The sequence below is a fragment of the Nipponia nippon genome, unplaced genomic scaffold, assembly GCF_047370975.1.
Source record: "Nipponia nippon isolate SJK-2023a ecotype South Korea unplaced genomic scaffold, ASM4737097v1 scaffold_36, whole genome shotgun sequence".
Taxonomy (NCBI): Eukaryota; Metazoa; Chordata; class Aves; order Pelecaniformes; family Threskiornithidae; genus Nipponia; species Nipponia nippon.
This window is the reverse complement of record NW_028262354.1, coordinates 524,076-539,001: the sequence shown is the minus strand read 5'-3', so window position 1 is coordinate 539,001 and position 14,926 is coordinate 524,076. Positions and strand designations below refer to the sequence as shown.

The 14,926-nt window shown below is 45.2% G+C and overlaps 1 protein-coding gene across 12 annotated transcripts in view; it reads left to right on the top strand.

Annotated features, from left to right (window-relative positions):
• POGZ (pogo transposable element derived with ZNF domain) overlaps nt 1-14,926 on the top strand; it is a 37,864-nt gene that overhangs the window by 10,003 nt on the left and 12,935 nt on the right. For 3 of the 12 annotated variants that reach the window (XM_087772666.1, XM_087772659.1, XM_087772657.1), the window contains exons 2-4: nt 1,388-1,512; nt 12,765-12,940; nt 13,694-13,802. In XM_087772666.1, the coding sequence (XP_087628792.1) occupies nt 1,389-1,512; nt 12,765-12,940; nt 13,694-13,802 (409 nt within the window). In that variant the 5' untranslated portion in view covers nt 1,388. The other 9 variants (XM_087772665.1, XM_087772664.1, XM_087772661.1 and 6 more) reach the window with 9 other exon arrangements.

Here is a 14,926-nt window from a genome sequence, read left to right as displayed (position 1 = left end):
GCAATGCAAGAGTAGGTCTGGGAGAAAGCTCGTGTCAGCAGCTTGGCTTCGTGGCTTGTAAGTTGTCAAAGCGTGATTGGAAATGTGTGCCTGTTGGTTAGATCTCAATAAGAGCAGTGAAAATCAGCTTTTTGGAGACCTTTGGTGGCAACTCTCCCGCCTTCTGAGAAGAGATCTCCTGTAGGACACTTGAGACTGTTGATAATTGTGAATCGTCTTGTTTTTAATTCTGGCTTGGTGGTCTGAATGTTTAATTGAACTTGTAACTTTAAACACATCCAGATTTATACATCATTGAGGTCTAGATTAGATGCAGCTCCAGGAGAAAATACTTGACTTTCACTGTAGGCAGATCCATAAAAACTTGTGTTCTGTGTGCAGCGGCGCTCAGACAGGCGAACAAGTGGGACGATATGTAAATAGTGGAGCAAAAAGTACCACTGTGAATTACAGTGTTGTAAGGTCGTTACGTTAGCAGTGACGCACCCCCTGCTTTGCAATTGCCTTTGTTTCTGCTTCCCTGTCTCACAAAGACGTAGCCAAAATAGAAGTTTTAGAGATCGGTGGCAAGAACGAGAGAGACTTCTTCATGAGGAGAGGCAAAACAGGCTGGAATTGGCTGTTGTCTTTTCCCTAAAAAATATGGCAATGGTTATACCCAGTAACGAGCAGTGCGGAGAAGGTAAATCGGGTGCTTTGCTCCGGAGATCAAGAGAACATTCGTTTGAGTTGAAAGACAATAACTATGGATTGCAGAAAACACCTTTGGTTTTTTGGGTTTTATTCCCCTTGAACTCGTTGATAATTGGCTGTCACATTCCCTGCTACAAGGAAGATCAGGAGCTGGGGCTGGGGGAGCGGGCAGGGGTTTGGGTGCACGCGGGTTTGATCGGAGCGGGCGGCTGAGGTTAGCTGAGGACTGTTCGCACGTTTGTGCACGCACTTTTTACTCGTTTAAGCTTGGATATTCAACCTCTGTCACGTGTGTTGGCAGTAATCCTAGAATATTCAAAACCACGAACAGAACAAAACCCATGGTTCTTCCTTCTTTCAGTCACAGTTATTAATTTATTTAAACGTACTGGGGTTTTGGGGCGGTGACTTCTGATTTCAGAGCTGTTAGGTTGGCTTTCTTATGCAAGGGAGGCAAAACCACTGCAATTTTAAGTCAAAACCAAGGGGTTTCAGCACCAGCTTCACTGATTTATCCGAAAAGGAAACACAGCCCATTAAAGTAGGATGTGGAGTCAATTTTTTTTCTTTGGAATACTAGGAAATAAAAACATTGTTCGTATTTCTGACGTTAGAATTTTTCTTATAATGAGACTTTTGCTGTCCGACAAAACACAGTTTTCCAATAAAGGTTTCTCTTCTTTTCCCTTTGCAGGATGGCGGACACGGACCTTTTTATGGAATGTGAGGAGGAGGAGCTGGAACCATGGCAGAAAATCAGTGATGTGATCGAAGATTCTGTTGTTGAGGATTATAATTCAGTTGATAAAACTGCTACGGGTAATTAACTATTTTAGTCTAGAATTATTCCTGTTATCGGTGTTAAAATTAAAGGGAAATGGCAGTGATTGCTTACATCCTATCCAGTAAGTAGTCTTATTTGATAGCTAAAAAACCTGCTAATGAGTCGTGTAACCAATTTCAATTTCTCCGTTTGTGCACAGAGCTTTGGGTGCTGGGTAGAGCTGACATGGTGGTGCTGCTGCGCAAGGCCAGCTGTCCTGTGAATAAGTAGTTTAGGGGGCCGGAAACTGCTTTTTTTTTCTCTGTGCGAGAGAAGTAAGATTTTTGCAGGTGTTGGAAAGGGTGGCCTGTTTGAAAAATGAGAAGGGAACTTTGGCTAAGTTATTCGCGTTCTACAGCCAAAGTAGTAGTTTCTTAAAAGTGGAGAATGGATAATTTACATAGAACCTGATGCTTTTTCTTTTACAAAGTGCTTCGGTATGTATTAGCGTTCAGTGGTGAGTGACTTTTGATCCTTCTAGCAGTTCTGAAATGAGTGGGGAAGTCAGGTATTTGATTGGTGAATTGTATTTCCTGTGACTTAACTTACGTAGTCAAACTAGGGAGATTAAAACTTGTTTATTATTACTTATTTAACCTGTGATTTGATACAATCAGTTTCAGTTGGGTTTTTGTGGGTTGGTTGGTTTGTTTGTTTTTTTCACCTGTTTTCTGCAAATGGAAAGATGTGTAACTTTGATGTTCAGAGTTTGTGTTTAATGTGCAGGTCAGAGTATGTTGTTATCCACTAGTTGTCTGAAATAATGAGAAATTTGGACTCAAAAAAGCAGTAATTGCCAGATGGGAGGCTTTATGTTTTTCAGATTCTGTATAATCATTCCATTGGTAATGGAGCCCCAACTAAGGAAAGACCCAAGGGTGGTGCTTGCTGACTGTTGGTTTCTGTTAGTGTCAACACAGGGAGTTGGGCTGTTGTGCATATACCTGTCTTACACAGGTTGAACCTTGGTGATGAGCGTTTCACAATTTGGGAGTAAATGAAACACGACTATAATAAGAAAAACCTTTTATTCGTGGTCCCTTTGGTTCTTGCCGCACGCTTGAGTCTGGTGTGTGGAAAAAAGAATTCTTACCCCAGTTATGTGTGTGGGTGAAGTAGACTGGCATGTTTAATAAGTTAGGCTTTTGTTCAGCCATTTCAATTACCTTTTTCTTGGTCAAGATCAAGCAAAGCAGCAGCTTAATATCTGGAATAGAGATGGGTCTGTATCTTGTTGTAGGCCAGGAATAAGTAACGGTGGTGATTCAACATCTCGCATTTCTGACTGTGCCATCCTAAGCTCTGATCCTAGTGTGAAGTGCTGCGGGAGCGTTCTTGGTAGTCACTGCTGCGAACTCCTCGGCAGGAGCTGTTCCACACCGCTCGTGGTTATACGCAGGGTGTTTGTGGAAGTATTCCACACTCGGGGCTTTGGGAGGCTCGTCGATATTTGGAAGGGAGGAGAATGAGGCTGTCTCTGCTTCGGGAAGGGGATGCTTCTACTGCTGACTGCTGTCGCCTGCTTCCCCTGGCCTTCCTCCCAGGGAAGGCTTACAAGGAGCTTCCTTTGAACAGTGTTTAGAGGCGTCAAGGTAGGAGGGTGCTTGGAAGGACAAAGTGATTCAGTTATAGACGGGTTGGAATGGAGAGAAAACTGACAGTGGTCTTGAGTTCAAGTTGAATTTCTCTTGCTTGTGCCATTTGAAAGAAAACACAGAACTAAAGAAGCTGGAAGTGAGTATGGACTATTGTACAAAGCTAAAAATGTTACCTAGCGTGACGGTATGGCAGTACAGCCAAGCAGCGTGCTAGTATGGTGTCTCTACAAACAAATTGTGCTTTCTCTATTTTTTTCTCAATACAATTATGCCATTCCTTTCTAGCAGGGTCAGTGAGTCTGCAGCCCGCTTCTGCCCCTCTGCCAGCTGTTGCCCATGCATCCGTAGGTGCTAATCTCTCTGCAGCCACGTCAGTCAGTAGCAGTGGGGCTCAGAATAGTGACAGTGCTAAGAAGACGCTAGTGACAATATTTGTGAACGGCAATGGTAAGCAGAAGTGCCTTCAGGATTTAGAACGGTTTGGGGTGCAGAGGGGAAACGTGAGGCTCGCTTGCGGTCACGCTGCCGTGTGCTGTGAGCACCTGAGATTTCACAGGCTGAACAGGGAGGTGTCAGGGCAGAACTTGGATGGGAGTTGTGCCAAAACTTGCAGGGACTACAGGGAGTAGCAGCTGGTCTTCTTCGACTCGAGAGTGAATTTGGGGTCCTTAGACATCAGTGGAAGTTACCATTGGTAGTATTGCCCTCCAGGTAAGGTACAAAGTGAAGGCCCTGACTACTCAGGGTCACCCTGGTGCGTCATGATGTGTTTTGCAAGAGTAGATGTGTTAAACTGGTGTGTTGGCCAAATTCCAAGGTGAATAATTCTGGGGGTTTTTGCTATTAAAGAGTTGTTGTGCTTCATTTCGGAGATAGCTTAAGCAATCTTTCCGAGTGACTTAATATGCTGAAATATAAAGTGGGTTTAGGATTCTTGGGACTAAGGAGCTGTAACAATATGTTTGTCAAACTCGCCTAAAAGTCATTGCATTGTTTTTAGTAAAATTTGATCAGACGCACAAGTAACGAGCAGAATTCTGTACGTTATTTGAAACGGGTATCTTTGTTGGGAGTGTCTTAAAAGTATCTTGAACTCCAGATGTATTAGATATCACTACGTAATACAGTTGTGATAAATATTTCATAGCTTTACTAATAAAAGTAAATTGAGACAGATGTTCTAAATCAATCACGAGAAATTAATAAAGGCTTGGTGATATCAGTGTGCTATAATTAGATGAATGGTTTAAAAAAAAAAAAAAAGAAAAACGAGCGTGGCTACTGAAAAAAATAATCTGCTAATAGTAATATATTTATCAGTAAAATATTTGTATGTTCTTCTGACAAGTTCAAATATGCCTCCTTAGAATCTGATACCCAAATGATTCCCAGATCCCATAAAAGCAGTGGGATTTGCACAGGAATCTAATTTGGATAGTCTGCCATCACATCTTAAATTTGAAAGGATTGTGCAGAATCACAACAGTCTGAGAAACTTTCTTCTTTGTCCTTTATTTGTTTGTGTGTTCCTCTCAAAAATAAGGGTCATGGCAAGCTCTGCAGACGAATCCAGAGCTGCAGCATCTGACTTGGAAATGTAGCGAGGAAGGTTGAAAAAGAAACCAGATCGTGATGGTTTTGCCTTCCCTTCTCAGTCCCTTATTGCGCGGTCCGATTGTGCCCTGCATCTTCTCTGGGCTGCGGGAGCGTTAGGGGTTTAGGAGGATTGCACGTACTGCTGCTGTAGGCTAGCTGGAAATATTTTTTTAGTATGTGAGGTACAGTTCAGAGGCACGCAGAACGGTTTTCCTAATGGCCTAGTTCCTTGCAGGCTTTGGAGAAACCTTTCCCTGAAAAGCCGGTATTGTGTTTCTAGACCTTAATCACTCTGGTCTGTACCAGGGGAGTGAAGTCACAGGCGTAGCTCCCTATGATTGTCGTCTTGTATGTGCTCGTTCTTTTATGCTGGATTGCACACAGAATTACTGGTAGCCATTGGGGAACCACCACCTTCAGATTTTACTCCATACGTTAAAAGCTGCAGTCGGGTGGGGATGTTACTTGCTGTGACTCCATCTATCACTTTCCGTAGCCCTTTTTCTTTTGTGTCTCTCTTGTAGTATGCCATCTAACCATAAATTACTGCTGTGGAAGTGACTTGAGTAGTGAGTGCAGTTTGCTGGGCCGCCTGCTCGCGCAGGAATTGCCCGGCCAGATGGGCCGTTGGCATCTTGTACCCCTGCAGGAACCGCCTCGGATTTGCCCTCTTCTCGTGCTGCGGTGTTGCGTGTTGGGATCTGCTTCTGCCCCACAGGGCAAGTCCGCGTGCTGAGGAGGGTTTGTAGAATTTAAATCGTGTTTAATCAGAGAACTGTTCTTAGACTGCTGAAGATCTCGGAGGTGTGTGTTGGTCTGCTTTGGAGGAGAGGAGGGAGGGGAATGACCTTTACAGCCGCAAGACACAGTTACTTTCCAAACAGGCAGAATTTATGACTTGGCAGCTTGGTCAGCTCTGTTAGCGCTGTCAAAAGAAAGTATTCAGCATCAAAGTATTCAACATCAGGGTGAGGGCTGTATGTTTCAGGGTAAGCTTGATGATGTGGGTTGTATTTGTGTTTTGCTGATCTGTATGGGTGTGAGGAAGATGCTGCTGGTAGTGCCGGGTGTTCTTGGTCACCGTCACGGAGCCTTTCTCCTTCACTGAGTGGCAGACTTTTAAATGCTTTGGGATGGATGCTGTTAGGTGAAAAATACAGAAACGTGCTTGGTTTTGCATAGCTCTGGAGCGCTTCAGTTTTTATGGTGGAGTAAATTCTCCTCTTGCTTGCATTGATGCGGCAGAAGATAGCTTGGCCCGTTAACTTCAGGACCAATACAAACAAAACTCTTCAGCCTACAGCGTGGCCTTTTCTTCCCCGAGTGCTGTGTTTGTCGAGTCACTCCCAGCTCGTATGACATGACTTTGACTTGCAGGGGAATCCTTTTTGGCTTGATGCCAGCGAGGATTTTGAGTGGCAAAGTGCCACAGGGACATCTGTCACCTCTTCAGTCCCTGCAGTCTCTGCTGGCCCAGTAACTGAGGGTCACATCCCAGTTTAAGTTGTGACTATGTGGAACGCTCACGAAATGAGCCATGTCTGGAGTCATCCCAGCTTTCAGCAATCTGTTTTTTATGCTCATGGCTGTCGTCTTGCATTTTGTTTTACATTAATTAAAAAGACTTACAAGCTAGGGCTGAAAAAGACCCATTAAATCTATCCGTTCTCCCAGTGTAAGGTTTTGTTGGATTTTGTTTTGGTTTTTTTCCCTCTAGGATGTAATTCACTTATAAGCAAGCCTGGAGACCTAAAATTTATCCTTTTCTTAAATAACAGCATCCATTTTGATAATATCTAACTTTCAAGATCATGCCTTAACGAACGTGTGCTTGAACCTCTTGAGGTGTACTGTCCTTCTTAACGTGGATGTACGCAAACCGCAAGTTCTCCCTTGAATGAACAGAGCAGAAGCACGGTACTGGACTGGACAGAAACGACGCCATGTCCAAAAAATCAAGAAACAGGATTTCCAAGCTAAAGATGGAAATATCTTTTAGCTTATCTTTTTTCCATCTTTCTGCTGGATCCAAATTTTTCCCTGCAGGTTAGTTTTAAAATGTCTCATTACTGGGACATAAAAGGAAAAATTACTGAAAGCTAAATATATTTGAAGTGATGCTTGGCCTAATTTTTTTCTTTCCTTAATTTCCTTTGATTGCTTTTAGCTTTACCTGTATCCTACTCAAACCAGTTCTTTCTTATATTACTTATACGTGCATAGCTAGCTGGTATAACATATATGTCTGTCCGTTTCCACAGAGTCCTCGTATCCAAAAAAGCACTGTTGTTGTTGACAAGAAAATGGGTGCCATGCGGCACATCAGCCTGACAGCTTGACTCCTTTTTGATAATTCCACCATCAGATGAAAATGTAACTTGCATTCATGTAATTCTTTTCACCACAAGAATTGCAAAGTGCTTTTTGTCCTGGAAATATAGAAACTATAGAAGAAAACACTGCACTTACATTTAATACGCAGCAAACGCGTAACGGTATATGGTTAAGTCAGGTTAGGATGGGAAGTGAGAAGTTACTCTAGTTGAAATGACTGCCTGCGTCAGTGTGACGGGACGCTGGCGGTGCACGCTTGCTCTGCATACTGCCCTGTGAGCCCTCTCTCCCCTAAACCGTATGTAGCATTTAGTATCATTTTTCTCTCCTACACTTGTTGACAAAAATTATACATTTGTTTACATCGAGCTCAGGTAGCCTGTCATCTAGGGAGTGGTGTTATGGCAGAAGCTTCTCTTAGCTTTGCTCCCTGTGCTTCCCGTGTCTTGAAGGCTATGTCTTGGAGCAGTGCTCGACCTGCCGTGCTTTCTGGAAATGGATTCAGAGAGCGCAGGAGCCACCTGAAGTTGCTTCTCCTAAGAATGATGGAAGGCTCCTCAGATACCTACGGGTCTGTTCCCAGGCCCCAGTAATCCCTTACTTCTCAGGGAGCGTCCTGGTGAGCTGGCTCCACTTGGCGCCCAAATCACCTGCCGTTAAAGCCTCACCGGTGTGTCCCTGTGTTGCTCCGTTTTGCCCTGCAGCTGTCGGTGCTGGCTGCTGAGGGCCATTCGTCGGAGAACAAAGTCATCAAGGAACTGAGTCATCCCAGGCTTAGGAGCCTACCCTTCCTAAGCCTGAGAGGACCTTTATTGATGCCCAAGTGTTGAATTCAAAGTCTGCATGTATGGCAACCCCTAAATCATGACGTGCTGACGCCAGTCCTAACCATTTATCACTGATTTTGATGTGGATTGTGTCAGTGGTAGGAGCCTTGGCACTGACGGCCTCCTTAGCAATGGTGTGGTGTGCTCTACCTTTGAGGTCCCTATCTCCGCACCTCGCTTGTTCACAGTGCAGAGTAACTTATTGATGGGCTCAGCGCTAGCGTTCTTCTCTAGGAAGGTCACGCTGTTGTGAAGTGCAGATCATCTGCATGGGGTTTCTGGAGTCTCAGATTAAAGAGGCTTTGTCAGTCCAACCTCTCCTGTGAACACGCAGGGCACATCCGACAAGAGCGGCTTCTCCTTTAGAGGAGAGCATCTCTGCTGTGCTTAGTTGAGAGGGAGGATAAAGAAACTCCCCTTCTCCGTGTCTACGTTCTGCCTTCCTGGTAGCGTGCTGGAAGTCAAGGAGGAGTTCAAGAAGCGTAGGAAGAGGCCTAGGATTTGCAAGGATCGCTGGACTAGATGGGCTGTTCAGGAGGCTTGCGTCATCAACTGGCATTTAGTCTAAATCGCCCTCCTCCAAGAAGCCAATTAAGCCATTTCCAGCGAGCTACTTGGAAAATCGTACACTTGAGAGGCAGGAGGAGAAGAGAGAAGAACGTAATTTGTTCTTTCCCAGCAGCTGATTTCTGCCATGGTCTCCTCATTCTCCCTAGATGAAGTAGTGAATCTATGCACATCTGTCTTGGCCGGTGAGTTTAAAGCGCTCCAGGACCAGTGGAAACCTTACAAACCTCCTTGGAAACAATCTAAGAGAAGTACTGCACGCTCTTGGACACGCTACTGCAGAAGGCTTGTCGTTCCCACTTACGAAAGTCTACCCAAGCCTGAAAAAAAAAATTGGGCATACAACTGTGTCCATCCAGGCCACATTGAAAAGAACCTGCAGTTTCTGGTAAGGAATTAGAGTATTTATATATGCTTCTGCTATTGTTTTGTCTAGTAATGATAGCATTTCAGGAGAGAGCACGGTGGCAGGGGCCTGCCAAGTCCACACTGAGAGAAAAGAGTCAAAACCGTTGGACTGATTTGAGCAGAAGATCTTTGTCAGCTAGTCTCTGCTTTAAAATGGACTTAAACCCAAAGTCATCTTTTGTTTGTTAAACTAGTACAAGTCTTCCCAGATGATCCGTAAACTCCAGAGGAGTGCCAGAAGGAGCTGGAAGCCTGACTGTCACACTCGGCTTGAGGTTGCCCAGTGGCCTCTGTACTAACCACGAGGTCACCACAGCTTCAGCCTTCAGGATTTCTCACGGAAGGTCGAGCGGCGCTGTCAGACCTCTCGTTGGCAGTCACAGACTTTCAGCGTTTGGCAAGGTCTCCGCTCCTTGAAAGATTTGGGGACGACTGTGTGCTCCTTGCCAGCCAAGTAAGATCCTTGAGACACTGAGGAGAAAATGACCTGCTGATGCTCTGGATTTGGGCCTTCACCAGACACTAGGTGGGATGTAAATGTTCAGAACCTGATAGAACTATCCAAAGATTCTTTTTTCTCTTTTTGTCGTTTTCCTCAACTGCTCTGTCACTTCTCTTTGATAATCACCTTATTTTCAGGAGTGTTGTGAAGGGATTACCTCTCTGAATTTTTTTTAAGATTGCAAATCCAGTCTGTTTGTCTCTAGTTTCCATTCACTCCTTCCATCTTTTTCCTGTCCCTCTTTAGAGACCTTGCTTTATAAAACAGCAGAGGCTAGAAGCGTGTCCTCTTTTCATTTGGGATTGGAGGCAGCGTGCACTGAGGTCAGACGGTAGTGGGTTTGTGCTCATTGGTTTTGATCCTAAAGAAGAAAATGGTCAAAGGTAGGCTGCTAGCCTTCGTGACATCTCCGCATCTCCATCCTCTGCCTCGGTTTGAGGTTATGTTTGCTGATGCTGCCTTTTTTTTTCCTCCTCCCGTGCTCTGGAAGTGGGAACTGGTGTCTCTTTTCCAGCAGTCCCCCTGCCAGCTAAGGTTCTTGAAAAAGTGAGGCAAGATGCAGTTGTGTGCCTTGGATCTGAACCTTCTGGTGTAGCCTTCCATTACCCTACTGTTTCTGCCTACTGTAATCTTCGTGAACACATTTGGATCATGCAGCCTGAGGATTGCCAGCCAGGCAGCATCCAGACTGTCAGCATAAAGCATCTTCCATTAAAAGAAGCTGTTTTGGCTGTGGGTCAGAAGATTTTGGCATGCAGCAGGTCTTTTCCTGGATTTACACAGTTACGTAGGAAACATTTGCTGTTCGGGTACAGCAACCCTTTCCTCTAACATCAGCAGTTTCAGTAATGTTGGACCATTTTGTAACCCTGAAACAACCTGGCTAATCTGTCAGCCTTGTGTCGGCGTGCTGCAAATCTACAGTGGGAAGGTTCCTCTGGGGCTTCCTGTATCGCGCCTCCCTCTGCCGATTTGGAAGCCCTTTGTCCTCAAGGCACGGATTATAGTAATAGTGGGACTGAGTAGTGCGTAAACACAAATACATGAATGAGCTAAGCTTTGTGAGGAAGAAGGAACTGAAGCCCAAAGAAGTATCCTGCTCATTTTCTGGAATTGAGTTTGAAATATTTGTGGCCTGATTTTTTTTTTTTTTTTTAAATGTTTTCTGCTCCCCCCGTGACATTTGGAAAAGGTAATGCATTTCATACGTGCAGATCACTTGCTGTTGTAAGCTCCTCGCTGTCTTTAGACCTGGCCACGTGTCACCTGTAATAGGCATTTGGGAGATGAAGATACAGTGACCACCAGAGTAAAAAGTAAAGTTTTTGCTAAACTGCTTAATGGGATAAGAGTCATTTTTTTTCCCAGATGATGGTCAACAGCCTTAGATACCAAAACACCCCTCTCTTTGATGGTCCCTTGCTCCCATCATATTTCCATCATTTACCGTGCGAGAGTCAGCTGTGTACAGACATCACCTCGTTTCCTGCGTAGCTTTGATTTGTTACCTGAGCATCGTCCGTGCTGTGCACAAAGTGAGGCAGATTTCTGTGGAAAAGACAACGTCTGGCCATGAGTTAAAGTTGGTGTTGTCAGAGGGCGTATGAAAACACGGTGCGTGGGAGCAGAAAATTGTGTCCATCCGCCAGTGGACTGGCCACTGAAGGGGAACAACGTCAAAAGTGCTCTGCTGACCATCGTTGGTGTTCGTCAGTAGCAAAGGTTTGTTCTGTGTTCTCTGAACCAGTACCTTGGTGGCTGTAGACCATTTCATTCCATCTTTTACTAGCGCGTTTCTTCACAGCCTCCTCCGTTCTTGTCTTCCTTTTAATTCCTTCCTCATCTCCCGGGTGCCAGCAAACTGCCAGTAGATAGGAGACTCTTCTGATATTTGTTTTGGTGTGACATTGGCCCCCAAGTTGCCAGGAGGAATTGAGCAATATTCCTGGGTTTGAATTTCCTCGTTCTGTGCAAATATTGCAAGTCTGCTGTGGTTGGCAAGTCACTGAGGCAGGCCTCCATCGTAGAAACCTTGATCTGTGCAGTTGGCGGTTCACAAAGCGACAGGATACCTTCTTCGTCTGCAGGTAACGGAAGGCGTTAGGTAACTCTAGCAGCGGTCATGGGATGTTAGTGGTCAGAACTTCACAAAATGGTGTGCATTTGAGGACAGGACCTCATGGCTGAGTTATTGGGCAGCTGTATCTATAAGCAGCAAGTCCGTATTAGAGCTGTACAGTGAAAATCGATCAGGGAGATCCCCCCGGGCGTGATGGTGGGTAACGCCAGTGTTGGAGCTCCCTGACAGGTACAACTGCAAGGAATCAAGTTACTGCCGCTTAGCGTAAAGTGCAAGTTATTGTCAAACGAGCAAATACTAAATAAAATCCATTCGTGTAAAACATGGCGAAGGCGTTTTAAGCTGAGTGGTTTTACTTCCAAACGAAGCAGGGTCGGAGCACCTGCGCAGCCGGGGGTCTCGGCTGACGGGTGGTGTCTGGCTAAGCTGCGCTATCCTGGCGGGTTGAAATCGCGTGAGCCTGCTCTCGTACCAAAGAACTTGCGCAAAATAGTTCATGTATTGTGTGGTGTTAAGGATGTTGAGTTTAGCAGGTGGAACTACTGTCTCTTCCCCCTCATAACTTATTTCCAAGCAGGATGTTTCACCCTTGAATCAAGAGAATAAGCACTTTGAACCATCGTAAGATATTCTTATGGCACAGACTGCATGCGTGTCATGACTTAAGTGTGACCCAGATGTTTGCAATCTTTTCTTTTTTTTTTTTTTTTTTTCCTTCTTTTGTTAAAGTTAGTCTGCCACTTTGCAAAGGTTCAGTCCTCTAGTCCTCTTGCTAGCCGAGGATGCTGAAGATAACTTTGGGTTACTTCAGAACTCCTGTGACCTCCTGGTCCTGGTTAATTGAAGCCTTCGGCAGACTCCGGTGTCTCCGACAGCTTGTGATTGTCGATGCTGCTCAGAAACTTTTCAGTGTAGCTCTGCCTCTGTACACATCCTATGCCAGGGGTTGTCGTGGTTCAGCATAAGTTTTCCCAGTATCTGCCAGCAGGTGAATTTTTACTTAATGGTTAATGAGACTAGAAAAAATATTTTCTTTAGCTGCTGTGGCTGTGTTCAAAGGGCACATAGGAGCCAGAATAATCAGTCTCTGAGGTTGCTCAGGGCTAAGGGATTTGAACACCTAGTTCCTAGGCAGCTTGGAAAATCCTAGTCTAAATATGAATATTAAAACAATATGTAGAAGGGTTGGATAGTTTCACAAATTTACTTTTAAAGCATGCTCCGGAAAACTCATTCAAATTCTGAAGACTAAAATTGCCAACTGAGTGTGTGTGAGAAGCAGCAGCCTTTTTACCCGACAAATGTGACTTTTGCTACGTTTCTGTTTTTCTTCCAGCCGGCAATCCTCTTGTGCAGCAAAGCGGACAGCCGCTTATCCTTACCCAGAACCCGACCTCGGGTCTGGGCACAATGGTAACTCAGCCAGTATTACGGCCTGTACAGATCATGCAGAATGCCAACCATGTCACAAATTCTCCAGTGACCAGCCAGCCCATCTTCATAACAACCCAGGTGAGCGCCCGTCCAGCCAGGGTGGCTGAGACAGAGGCTCTGGTGCACTTGTCCGTGGAAGGCTGTGCCCTGTTAAGAAATAATCAGATGCCTGTTTCAGTTTTTCTTGTGTGCTTTAGTGCATGTTACCCTTGAACTGGAATCTGTTGGGGTTTTGTTTTTTTAATTTACGTAGATTTAGAAATAGCTCTGTTTGGAAATCGCTCGTGTCCCTAGTCATTTCGCGGTTGAATTTCACTTGAGAAAATTGGCCACGTTCCACACCTCAGCAAGTCCTGTGGAGCCAGCACAGGTCTGATGGGACTTCACGCTCCCTCTCAACTTGTAGCCTTACCTGACTCCTTGCTGTAGGTGGGTCTGTCCACTCTGCATGCATTTGACCTTGCTGAATACTTAACTACTTCGTTTTATTTCCCTGGGAAATGTACAGGTAAATTTTTTTAAACATCCACTGGCTTCTTTGAGCGTTTGCTAAGACCTGGGAGAAGATTTCCGTAGGTGCTTAGGGAAGGAGAGATGGAGAGCGGAGGCTGTGTATCAGCATGTTGTGAAGTGTAAGGAAGGTGGCCCTACTGTTGGGTAAGGTGCTGGCTGAGAACAGTATGGACTCATAGTTCAGTTGATCTGTAGGTGATAGTGCTGTGAGGTGGGGTTTTTTTCTTTGTTTGTTTGATTTTTAGGGTAGAAAGCTCATACTGAAAGTGCTTCAAATACGCTCTGTATGTTAATGGTAACGGTACTGTTTGACTGCAGGGATTTCCTGTGAGGAATGTGCGGCCTGTACAGAACACAATGAACCAAGTTGGAATTGTTCTGAATGTACAGCAAGGTCAAACAGTTAGACCCATCACCCTCGTCCCAGGTAAGGACTGAAACAAGCCAAAGCCGCTGTCGTGTTCCTTTTTAGAGTACCAAGGGTTTAAAAAAACCCCAAACTATATTTCTAGATTTGAAATCTGTATTTCACCTTGTCGTGGTTTAACCCAGCAGGCAGCTAAACACCACACAGCCTCACTCCTCCCCCAGTGGGAGGGGGGAGAGAATCGGAGAAAAGGTAAAACTCGTGGGCTGAGGTAAAGGCAATTTAATAGGACAGAAAAGGAAGGGAAAATAATAATACTGATAAAAGAATATATAAAACAAGCGATGCACAATGCAATGGCTCACTACCCGCTGACTGATGCCCAGCCAGTTCCCGAGCAGTGGCCGCGCCCCGCCGGCCAACTCTGCCCAGTTTTTTTGTTCGACATGACATCGTATGGTGTGGAACAGCCCTTTGGCCAGCTGGGGTCAGCTGTCCGGGCTGTGTGCCCTCCCAGCTTCTTGTGCACCCCCAGCCTCCTTGCTGGCAGGGCAGTAGGAGAAGCTGGAAAGTCCTTGATTCCAAAGTCCCAGCCCATGAGCACCCCTCTTCCTTCCTTTCAAAATCTCCCCATGCCATGCTAGTGCTGGGGGACTGCCTGGAAATCAAGCCTCACCCCCAGGGTGATTTTTCTAACGCTCATTTCTGCTACCGGATCCTGTCATGCACCATCAGAAAGACTAAGAACTCGTGTGTCACTGGACACCTGCGTTATAACAAAGCAACCGTGCTAGTGATGAGTCACCTTTCACTCTCCCCAAAATGAATCTCCAAAGCCTGGTATCGCAAACTAATTTGCAACAGTAGGATCACCCTTGTCCTGCCATAAGAAGCCTTCCATGAGTTTCCACTGGGCCTAGTGACCAGGACTATGAGCCCCATGAAAGTCGGCAGGATTTATGCTCATAAGCTACTGGGGCCTTTTGGAAAATTCCACCTGAAAAAAGTTGTAAATACCGTCTTTGCTCTGTCTGCATCCATGTTCAGTTTTAGTCTGCTTGGGAAGTCAAGTTAAGGTGCTGAACTCTTAAAACTTCCACTGAAATTGCTGGGAATTTGGGGAGCTCAGCAGTATCGGAAAACAGGTTGCACTCAGTTATTACTGTGCAAGGAATGGAATTCGA